Source organism: Pseudorca crassidens, chromosome 6 (genome assembly GCF_039906515.1).
Source record: "Pseudorca crassidens isolate mPseCra1 chromosome 6, mPseCra1.hap1, whole genome shotgun sequence".
Classification (NCBI taxonomy): Eukaryota; Metazoa; Chordata; class Mammalia; order Artiodactyla; family Delphinidae; genus Pseudorca; species Pseudorca crassidens.
The window spans coordinates 34,002,683-34,014,905 of record NC_090301.1 but is presented as its reverse complement, the minus strand read 5'-3'; the positions used below and the strand labels follow the sequence as shown (position 1 = coordinate 34,014,905).

Genomic DNA, 12,223 nt, shown 5'->3' with positions numbered 1-12,223 from the left:
GCCGTGGCTCACGGGCCCAGCTGCTCCGCAGCACGTGGGATCTTCCCGGACCAGGGCACGAACCCGTGTCCCCTGCATTGGCAGGCGGACTCTCAACCACTGCGCCACCAGGGAAGCCCCATTCTCATTTTAAACTATAAAACTGTTTGTAACAGGGGCACATATGCTATTTCCTATAACAGTTTCATTAAAAATTTCCACTGAAATAACCTCTCAGGCTTTCCTTTGAATTTAGATTTTGCTACCATTGTTATATTTTCAGCTGAATCACATCAAACCATGAGACTGGTTTGTATTACTGGTTTCTCAGATCACTTTGCTTTTCCTTCAAAGGTTTTTTTCCTCCTTACTTGATGAGTATTAGTAGGGTGGGAATAGTTAATATACTTAGACACACTTCTACTTGGAGACATTTGTATTTTCAATTTATTTATTTTTTATTAATGAATTCTTTCGTTTTTCTTAGTCTTATACTTCTAATACGAGGGCACATACCTTTAGTTCAAGGTCTTCCTTTGGATCGTGACTTTGAAAACTACCTTTTGATTTTGAATCTGGGGAAACTAAGCTTGTGCTCTTCCTTCAAGCTAAGCTCACATTGTTGCTTTGCCACCTAATTTCTGTTGTAGATAAATTTAAGTTCCTCCTCTTTATTCTACCTGGATTTATATGGATATTTTTCAACTTTACCTCTGATGGAGATGAGTCAGTTTTTAAAAGGCTTGGATATCTATCTTTAATTTTTTCTTCTGGTGGGAAGAACAGATTTTTCATTTTTCTCTCCGGCATCGCCTCTTGCTGGTGTTCCTCTAAAGGTGGTATTTCGTCCTCTTCTGCTAACGTCAGCCTAGGAATAGTGGGCAATGGAGTATCTGTTTCCTTTGTTGACATGTCACTTTTAGGAGCAACAACATTTGAATCATCTTCACCCGACTGGTTCAAAGTTGGCAGAGTCAGGCCTTTCTTATCATCATTATCCAGTAACTAGAAAATGTATCAATAAGACAAGCTACCTATTAATCATTATCAACTAGAAAATATTTAAAACTAACAAAATCGGACTTAACATCATTTGTACTTTTATCCTTTATTATAACAAGTTACCATCAATATTTGTAAATTATTACATTCCTTATTAGAAGAGTTGAGAAATTCTCTACTTGCCTGATACCATGGACTATAGGATATTACCCATAAAAATGATCATACTGCATTATAAACTAGTGGTTCTCATATATTCATATTGTATAAATCATCAGCATCTCAGAGAAGAAAACCAAGGGGTCTGACATTTTACTGTTACTATACTATCACCAATATACCATAACAAAGGAAACTTTAATAGCAAAATAGCACAAAGAACAATATTATAAAAATCACAATAATATGGTAAAATAAAGGAAATTTAAATAGCAAAATAGTACAAAGAATAGTATCATAAAAGAAAGGACTGTTAAGTCTGTTAAGCCAAGTAAGTTTAGCTGTATGAGAAATTCTCTATATTGTCTTTTTTTCTCTCTCTTTGGATTGTGCAAAACAGAACATACTGACTCTTCAATTGGTATTTTGGGAGCCACTGGCCCAAGAATAGAAATCATTAAATCCTATTTGTCAAGCAGTATGGAATAATCTTTTATATTTTATTGGTTTACATAGGGGTCCACTGCCTTACGGAATTAATACCTTCTGTAAAAGCTAAAAAGCAAATAATATTATGTGAACTCTATTTCTATTTATAAAATACAGACTATTACTTTGGAGATTATACATTACAGAGAATACACAGCTGTATTATAGAGAAAAAGTAAAGAATGTAGTTAGGTCTGTGGCATCCATTTCTAAGTGCAGAACTTTATGCTTTCTTTTACTTGTTTCCCCCCTTCTGTTCATAAACACCTTTTGTCCCCTATATTCATATGTACTTTAAAATGTTACTATTTGATACTGAAACTTCCCTTTTAATAGCGTAATTTAAATTAAATAAATCGTGTAACACTGTACAGATATTGTTGTAACAGAAATAACCATGAAAACTTGAATAACTTCTTGAGTGCTTTCTTCTTTCCATCTATAAATATTTCTCCATTTACAAATATTTCATCCCTTTATAAAATAGTAACTATTCGAAGTTCTCTTTCAAGTTCCCTTACCTCACTTGGAAGAGTTTCAGCTACTTCCTTTATAAGAAGGATATCTGTTAAGAAATTCATAGAAGTATTTTATTATATATAAAAATAAACATTATTTATATGCATTAATAAAATAGTACAGTTTTTCTCACCAAGAATAAGAGCAATTTAAATCAAAGCAGTTATTCAAACATAAACACTACATATTTAGTAAAAACAGGCTGATGAATCTCTGGGAAGATGGAGGAGTAAATGAACAAGTGTGGAGATGAAGTGAAAACATGTATAAAATGATAAGATTTCAGATCCCTCAATATAAGACATAAAAACAGGCATGTACTATATTTTACTAAAAGTCAAGAGGAAATAAAAATAAATCCCAGATGGTCAGTGATAAGGTAGGGATTGGAAAAAAAGAGTAAAGTTGTATGTAACCAGAAAAAATAGGACCATTCAAGAGAGGCTAACTGAAGCACTTGTAAAGTTTTCCTAGAAATATAAAGAATACGTATTTAGCAAACAAAAAAGAAAATTCTAAAAGGGAAAGGGAATAAATAATTGAGATACAAAGGGATGCATAAGTCTAGTAAAAAAAAATTATTAAGGTCATTATTAGCTGCATGACTGCTGTCAGCTCATTTTTCTGAGGCTTGGTTTTCTCACATGTAAAATAGATTAGTGATAGCTTATCTTATAGGTATGTTACAAGTATATACAATGGGAGCAGCAATGTGGTTAAATGCTTGAGTTCTTGGGTCAAATAGACTAGGTTCAAATTAATGGCTGTGTCACCTCTCATTGACTTGATCCTCAGTTTTCTCATCTGTAAATATGTGGATAAATAATAATAGCACCCTCGACTGACTGCTCTGAGTACTGAGTTACATAATCCAAGTAATGTGCCTGGAACTCAGTGATCAGTAAATGTTAGCTGTAACTACAGGGAGCCACTGGAATGCCAAAAGGAAATAAGTCACTAGAGGATCCAATGGGACTTGAAATAAACTCCGTGGATAAGTGAAAAAAAGTAAAAAAAAAAAAAAAAAAAAAAATAGTAACCACCAGTGTGTGAGAGAGGTTAACCTCCAATATTCAACAGCAATATTGAAGAGGGAAGTTGTGATTCTCCTACCACCTAAAACTCTTTCAGTGAAAGAGTAGATTAAAGATGAAATAGCTCTGCTAGGCTGGTTGATCCTCAGAGGTTAAGAAATGAATATATCAAAGCCTGAGGTAGCTGGAGAAGTAGAATTAGAGAAGTAACCTGTGGCCAGTCTTATAAAAATAAATCATTAATCCACACCAGCAGAATCCAAGATTTTAAAGATAGAGTATTATGCATCTATTTTAACTTACTTTCTAAATGAATCTCTTAAGAGAGATTTTTCTTAAAGACTGCATGAACAGTATCTTCTATTAATTAAATATCTTACTGATAATTTGTGCAAAGTTCTCACATTTAATGTTAATTTAATTTCCTGTCCTGCTCTCTCTCCTCCTCCCTTTCTCTTACACACACACACGCACACGCACGTGCATACACACATCCTCCACATAAAAAAGACCAATAGCTCTACAGTTAACAATGTTTAACAAAAATACCTTGTCATAGATTATAGGTAAGATTTAACATTTTCCTTGCTCTTAAAGAGGAAAGGACTATTAAAAATAAAAATAACTCTTAATTGGGTCTAAGTATTTTCTTTGGAGTGTTACAAAATAAATACTATATACCAAAACTATAATGAAATGTATTTTTATTCCCTAACAAAAAATGAAGTATACTTAAAGCAGATTGCTAGTTTTCTTTTTGTGATATAACCACCCTGTTTTAATTATCTTAATAATAAATACAAAAAGGTAAATTAGTTTCTTAACCTGATGTTACGGTATCTGTAGGTCTCTCTTCCAATTGGCTTTCAAGTATCTCATTGGTATTACTTTCCTAGAAGAAAAAAACATATTGGAGAAATGTTTAAAGAGCTAAATTATTTTTTCCTGCTTTCATAACTTTTTAAAATACTTTTAAAAAATTTACAGAAGACAAGAAGAATATGGGTTTGTGAGAAAAGCAAACAGTACTGTTTTAAAGAGAGGCACACCCTGGCTAGGAGTTAATGGTCCAGGAAGGGAAGACCCAAGAATTGATAGAGTTTCCGAATGATGAATGCATGACAGAAAAAGATTACAAGACAAATGACATAATGTTTAACTTCAAGTGGTATAAGAGGATACCCCCGGGAAACAGATCACTTTTTTATTGGAATACATTATGGTCTATCAGTTGCAAAGTGACGTGGATCTTTATAAAATTCCAAGAAGAATTATAAGGTGGAGTGACCACTGGCTCTTATAAAATACTGATTTTTCAATAAGAACCCAAAGTTCAGAGTCCCTTTAATGAAAAGCCCTGCAAAATTTTCCTAAAATACTAATTCTGTATTAGCAAATGCTAATCAATTTATTTTATCACAGCACAATCCTGCCCAATTATCTCAGAGGCATTGAAAAACATGAATATATCAATATGTTATGACTACCATTTCAAAGCTGTGATTTTAGTCAATGTTTTATCTATTCACTGAAATCCCTATGAATCTTTTACTGCCAGGTCAAAATGTATAGATTAGATAGTACTTCTAAATAGTAAATCTTACTTTTATATCTGATAAGGGTCTAGTATCCAAAATATATAAAGAACTCTTACAACTCAACAATAAAAATACAAATAGCCTAATTAAAAAATCAGCAAAAGATATGAATAAAAATTTATTCAGAGAAGATATACAAACGGCCAGTATTCACACAAAAAGATGTTCACATCATTGGTCATTAAAGAAATGCAAATCAAAACCACAATGAAATACCACTTCAAACCCACTAGGATGGCCATAATTAAATTTTTTTTAAAAAGGAAAATAACAAGTGTTGTAGGAGATATGGCACCCTCATGCATTGCTGGTTAAATGTAAAATTGTGCAGCTGCTGTGGCAAACAGTTTGGTAGTTTCTGAAAAAGTTAACAGAATTATGATATGATCCAGCAATTCCACTCCTAAGTATATACCCAAGAGAATTAAAAACATACATGCACACAAAAACTGCACATGAATGTTCATAGCAGCATTATACATAATAGCTAAAAAGTGGAAACAACCAAATGTCCATCAACTGATGAGTAGATAAAAAAATGTAGTATATCCAAACAATGAAATATTATTTGGCAATGAAATGAAATGAAGTATCGATACATGCTACAATAGTGATGAACCTTAAAAACACTATACTAAGTGAAAGAATCAAGTCACAAAGGACCATATATTGTATGATTCCATTTATATGAAATATCTAGAACAAGAAAATCTTTAGAGATATAAAGTACATTAGTTGTCATCTAGGGCTAGCAGGGCATGAGGGGTTTGGAGGGTATAGGCTAAGAGGTATGGGGTTTCTTTTTGGGGTGATGATAATGTTCTCTGATTGTAGCGATGGAAGCACAACTCTGTCAATATACTTAGGGTCACTGAATTGTACACTTTAAATGGATGAACTGTATAGTATGTGAATTATATCTCAACAAAGCTGTTAAAAACTAAACCTTATAAATTATTAATCAATATTTATTGAATGTCACATTATCAAAATAGGAACGTGCATGAACTATGAGTAGCATTTTATAGAGAGAGAACAAATAAACAATATCTGATCATTATTTTTACTTATCGTAATTTTAAACTAAAAATCTATGTATGGAAGAATGTATTATGTCAATTACCTTAGTTTCTTTACGTTCCAGTCTTGGGGTAAGAACTCCTTCTAAATAGCTAGCTTTTTCTATCCATGTACTCAGACGTCTATATTCTTTTTTCATTTTTTCTAGCCTAAAGAAAAATCAGTTACAGATTTAAAAAGTGACAGAAGAATATATATGGTATGAAGCAAAGAACAACACATACAGTATAATACATTTATAAAAAGTCCTTAAAGACGAAAACCAACAATATATTGTTTAAGGACACATAGGAAAAGGAATGATTACAACAAAAATCAGGATAGTAGTTACCTGGGGAGAGTTGGGGAGAGGGATGTAATCTCATAAGGGCACACAAAACACATTATAATATTGGTAATGTTGTATTTCTTAACTCGAATTGTAAATATCTAGGCAATGGTCTCATTATCTTTATTTAAGTTATACATACATATTTAAGAAATTATTCTATATATATTGCTCTCATTTAAACTATATATACATATTTTATAAATTATTCAACACATATATGATATCCTCTGCAATAAAACAAATGAAAAGATAGGAATGTAGTTTTTAATCCAAATTTCAAAAGGCTTTCATAATCTAAAAATATAATCGACAAGAATTAAATGGAAAAGAGGAAATGTTTCTCAATTCATTTCATTAGGACACTATGACCTTGACAATAAAGCATAACAAGGACATTACAAAGAAGGAAAATTAGTCTAATCTCATTCACAAACATAGATGCAAATGTTACAAATAAAATATAATTTTAGTACAAAAAATGTAGTGGTATAAGGAAAAGATAATATACCATGAACCAGTTGGCTTTATCCCAGGAATATAAGGATATTTTGACATTAATAACAGAATGTTTAATTTAAATACAATTTAACAGATTAAAAGAGAAAAATAATTTGGCAAAATCCAACATCCATTCATGATTAAAATAGAAAACTCTTAGAAAACTAGGAACAGAATGGAATAATTTACTTAATCTGGTATAGGACATCAACCAAAAAACCTATATAAATAATGTGCTTGACTATTAAATGCTAGAAGCATTGCCATGAAAGATCCGGAACAAAACAAAGATGTCCACCCTCACCATTTATAACAGACATTGACTGGAGCTTCCAGCCAGCATAGAATGACAAGAAAACAAAACTAAAGATTAAGGATTGGGAACAAAGAAAGAAAATTGTTATTACTTGTAGATGATATGATTGTGTAAATAAATTCCCCCAAATGAAACCACAAATAAGTTATTATGAATATGAAAGTTTAGCTAAAAAGGAAAATTCCAAGAAGATGATGAAAGCAGAAGTAGCATAGTTTTTGAATCCTCCCAAATATCTACATAAAAACATTCAGAGTATCTAGGTAGCAAACACAAAAACTTATAGGCAACATTTACAAAACCATGTGACAAGGTTTCCCTATTAACCCCATATACATAAAACCTTCATGGTATCAGTGAATATATGGGAGAAAGCAACAGGTATAAAAGGGGCATCTGATGAATGTGAGAATAAGAGAACCCCAAAGAGCCAACAGGTGGTCACAAGAAAGCACAGCCAGCCAGCCTGAGAATAGCAGTTGAAACTGGGAGGGTTTTACTCATTCCAACAGTGGGTGAGTACAAACCATTCATGATAAGAATTAAAGGACTGGAGTAGTCTAACCACTGAGAATGCTCAAAACTGACCAGCCAGGTCTCTACTTAGGGACAGGGCCTCAGAAAACCTTGAAAGAAGGTCACTGTATATTTAAACACCAAATAAAAACTTCAGAAGTGGGAGCTCTGTGAAGCTAGAAAAGCTTTCGGAACCAAGCTTCTACAAAAAATTCAGGAAAATTAATTTCATATAAAATTGAGCAACAGAGAATTATCAGGGCCAAATTCCAAAGTAGTTATAAGAAGATAATAAGGATCAAAATAACATTCTTAGATTGCAGAAACACACAACAAAGATACATGGGAGTCAGTGAGCAGAAGGAGGAGAGGGGGACCCATTCTGCTAGGAAGAAGGGGGTTGGGTGGTGCTGCCACTCAAGAGAAGGCAGAGCAACAGCCATTGCTGTCACTGGAAGCCAAAGAAGTCGAGGTTCTGCAGGTGGAGCTCAGGGAGCCACTCTGAATGGAGAAGCATTATAAGGATCCAGGTGTGTTCTACTAAGCCAAGAACTGAAGAAATTTGTGGATTCCAGTCCAAGATGGTGAAGAGGCTCCTGAACTCATTCATCTCCTCTCAGAGATACACCAAATCTATAGTCGTACAAGGACCAATTCCTGCTGAAAGAAATCCAGAAATAGCTGAGCAACTCCTAAACACTGGACGAATGAGAAAATACCCACAGCAAATGGGTAGGAAAGGTTGAGACACACTCTCATCATAAACCTAACCCTGGCACCATGTCATACAATTGAGAAGGAACTTCCAATTCCCAGCATCTCTTTGAGGAGAGAAAGGTTCGGACCCCACAATGAGTGCTCCAACTTTCAAGACTGCCACTTGAGGGACAGGGCCCCAAAACACCTAGCTAGGTCACACCTAGCTTGTGACCATGAGATCCTCAAGGTTAAAACAAAATAGAAATAGTTCTTAATGGGTTCTCTAGGACTTGCCATGGTTATTTGCCAAGGGCTCAGCACAGAGTAGGCAAAAACTGTCCATCTCCCAGTCTTTCCCCAAGAGAAGCCCACTCACATTCTGTAAAAGTTAATGTTTGAGGGTCAGGCTTCTAATTTAGCATGCTTCTAGGGGCTGACTGCAATCCTCCCTGGAAACCAGGGAAGCCAGCAGACACTGCATCTCTCTTCTCCCTCTAGCCTGATCCAGATCACCAGTATCTCCAAGGAAATGTTTGTAGATACAACTGGCACCCCGGATTCTGTGGCTGCCACCCAAGGCACAGGCCCCCAGATTGCCTGATGTCACAGTCAACAGGGTTTGCAGTTACCAGTCTACAGGACTATAGTACACAAAGAAGCAGTTTTAATGGGTGCAGGTGCACCACCAACCCTGTGACTGTACAAACAGGCCCAGCACAGAGGGAAGAGGAAAAAAAAGTCTTCCAGTTTGTCCCTGAAAGGGCTCTAACTACATACTTTCCCAGCATCTGCCTGGGGGTTCAGCTTCCAATCAGCCTGAATCTAGGTGCTGACTGAGATCTCCCCTTTGGGATACTGACAAGTCTTGACACGCCCTCAACTATTGGGAGGGTGACTAAGAACAAACAAGGTGACTTGGACCATCACAAAGGTTAGAGGGACAACCAAGAACTTGGGCTGGGCTGATGGTAAGGTTCCTTTCCTACAATGAGGCCACAACATCAAAACTTAGAGAGGTGGTTGTTTTATCTAATGTTCAGAAACCAACACAGAGAGTCAAGGAAAATGAAGTAAGAGAGGAATAAGTCTTAAGCAAAGGACTAAAATAAAACTCCAGAAACATAAGTTCCAAACAAAAGAACAAGATAAAACTCTAGAAACAGACATTAATGAAGCAGAGATAAGTGACTTACCTGATAATGAATTCAGAATAATGGTCATAAAGATGCCCATCAAGGTCAGAAGAAAAATGTATGAACAAAGTGAGAATTTCAACAAAGAGATAGAAAATATAAGAAAGTACCAAAGAGAAATCACAGAGCTGAAGAATACAATAACTGAACAAATGATATGACTAGCCAGAAGGGGTTAATACCCAAAATATATAAACAGCTCATATAACTCAATATCAAAAAACAAACAACCCAGTCAAAAAATGGGCAGAAGACCTGAGTAGACATTTTTCCAAAGAAGATATACAGATGGCTAACACACACACACAAAATGCTTAATATCACTATCAGAGAAATACAAATCAAAACAACGAGATATCTCTTCACACCTGTTAGAATGGCTATCATCAAATAGTTTACAAATAACAGACGTTGGTGAGGATGTGGAGAAAAGGGAACCCTTTCACACTGTTGGTGGGAATATAAATTGGTGAAGCCACTATGGAAAACAATATGGGGGGTCCCAAAAAAACTAAAAATAGAACTACCATATGATCCAGCAATTCCACTCCTGAGTATAAATCAGAAAAAATGAAAAGCCTAATTTGAATAGATACATGCACTTCAATGTTCACAGCAGCACTATTTACAACAGCCAAGATATAGAAGCAACTCAAGTGTCCATCAACAGAAGAATGGACAAAAAAAGATTTATTCATACACACAATGGAATATTACTCAGCCATAAAAAAGAATGAAATTCTGCCATTTGCAGCAACATAGGTGGACCTAGAGAATATTATGCTTAGAGAAATAAATCAGAAAGAGAAAGACAAATACTGTATGATATCACTTATTTGTAGAATCTAAAAAATAAAATGAATGTATCTAGCAAAACAGAAACAGACTCACAGATACAGAAAACAAACTAGTGGCTACCAGTGGGGAGAGGGAAGAAGAGAGGGGCAAAATAGGGGTATGTAATTAAAGGATACAAACTACTATGTATAAAATGGATAAGCAATAAGGATACATTGTACATTACTGGGAATTATAGCCATTATTTTGTAATAACTTTTTAAAATTTAATTAAAAAAAATTTTTTTGGCCATGCCACACAGCATGCAGGATCTTAGTTCCCCAACCAGGGATTGAACCTGCATCCCCTGCAATGGAAGCATGGAGTCTTAACCACTGGACCACCAGGGAAGTCCCTGTAATAACTTCTAATGAAGTATAATTTATAAAAATACTGAATCACTATGCTGTAGACCTGAAACTAACATAATATTGTAAATCAACTATACTTCAATTAAAGAATTCATTGTCAAACATCAAAAAAAAAGGAATCAGCTGTGTTTCAGAAAGAGAAATTAAGGAAACAATCCCATTTCCAATCACATCAAAAAGAATAAAATACCTAGGAATAAATTTAACTAAGGAGGTCAATGACCTGTATTTGGAAAACTATAAGATACTGATGAAAGAAATTGAAGATGATATGAACAAATAGAAAAATATACTTTGCTCATGGGTTGGAAGAATTAGTATTTTTTAAAATGACCATATTACCCAAGGCAATCTACAGATTCAATGCAATCCCTATCAAAATAACAATGACATTTTTCACAGAACTAGAACAAATAATTCTAAAATTTGTATGGAAACACAAAAGTCCCTTATTACCCAAACAATCTTGAGAAAGAAGAACAAAGCTGGAGATACGACACTCCCTGATTTCAAACTACAATACAAAGTTACAGTAATTAAAATAGTATGGTACTGGCACAAAAACAGACACATAAATCAATAGAACAGACTTAAGAGCTCAGAAGAGAACCCATACTTACATGATCAATTAATTTATGACAAAGGAGGCAAGAACATACAATGGGGGAAAGACAGTCTCTTTAGTAAATCATGCTGGGAATACTGGACAGCTACATACAAAACAATCAAATGGGACTACTTTCTCATACCACATACAAAAAATAAACAAATGGATTAAAGACATAAATGTCAGACCTGAAACCATAAAACTCTGGAAGTAAACACAGGCAGTACACTCTCTGACATTGGTCTTAGTGATATTTTCTTGGATATGTCTCCTCCAACAAGGGAAACAAAAGCAAAAATAAACAAATAAGACCTAATTAAACTTCCAACTTTTGCACAGCAAAGGAAACCATCAACAAAATGTAAAGCCAACTTACTGAATGGGAGAAAGTATTTTCAAACAATATGATAAGGGGTTATTATCCAAAATATACAAAGAACTCATACAATTCAACATCAAAAAAGCAAACAATCTGAGAAAAAAATTGGCAAAGGACCTGAACATACACATTTCCAAAGAAAACATACTGATGGTCAACAGACATAAAAAGAGGCTCAACATCAGTAATCATCAGGGAAATGCAAATCAAAACCACAATCAGATATCACCTCACAGAATGTCAGAATAGGTATTATCAAAAGACAACAAATAACAAGTGTTGGTGAGGGTGTGGAGAAAAGGGAACCCTCCTGCACTGTTGATAGGAATGTAAATTGGGGCAGCCACTATGGAAAACAGTATGGAGGTTCTTCAAGAGATTATAAATGGAACTACCATACAATCCAGCAATTCCACTTCTGGGTATTTTTCCAAAGAAAACACAAACACTAATTTAAATAGATATATGCATCCCTATGTTCACTGCAGCATTATTCACAATAGCCAAGATACAAAAGCAACCTAAGTGCCCACTGATAGATGAATGGATAAAGAAGATGTGGTGTGTATATATATATATATATACACACACACACACACACACACACACACACAT

At 34.4% G+C, this 12,223-nt stretch overlaps 1 protein-coding gene across 2 annotated transcripts in view; it reads right to left on the bottom strand.

The window, feature by feature from the left end:
* Positions 1 to 12,223, bottom strand: part of C2CD6 (C2 calcium dependent domain containing 6) — a 134,135-nt gene that overhangs the window by 64,479 nt on the left and 57,433 nt on the right. For both annotated transcript variants that reach the window (XM_067740983.1, XM_067740984.1), the window contains exons 10-13: positions 5,904 to 6,009; positions 4,008 to 4,074; positions 2,151 to 2,194; positions 691 to 984 (exon numbers count right to left, since the gene is read on the bottom strand). In XM_067740983.1, coding sequence (XP_067597084.1) covers positions 691 to 984; positions 2,151 to 2,194; positions 4,008 to 4,074; positions 5,904 to 6,009 — 511 coding nt within the window. The remainder of the gene's footprint in view (positions 1 to 690; positions 985 to 2,150; positions 2,195 to 4,007; positions 4,075 to 5,903; positions 6,010 to 12,223) is intronic.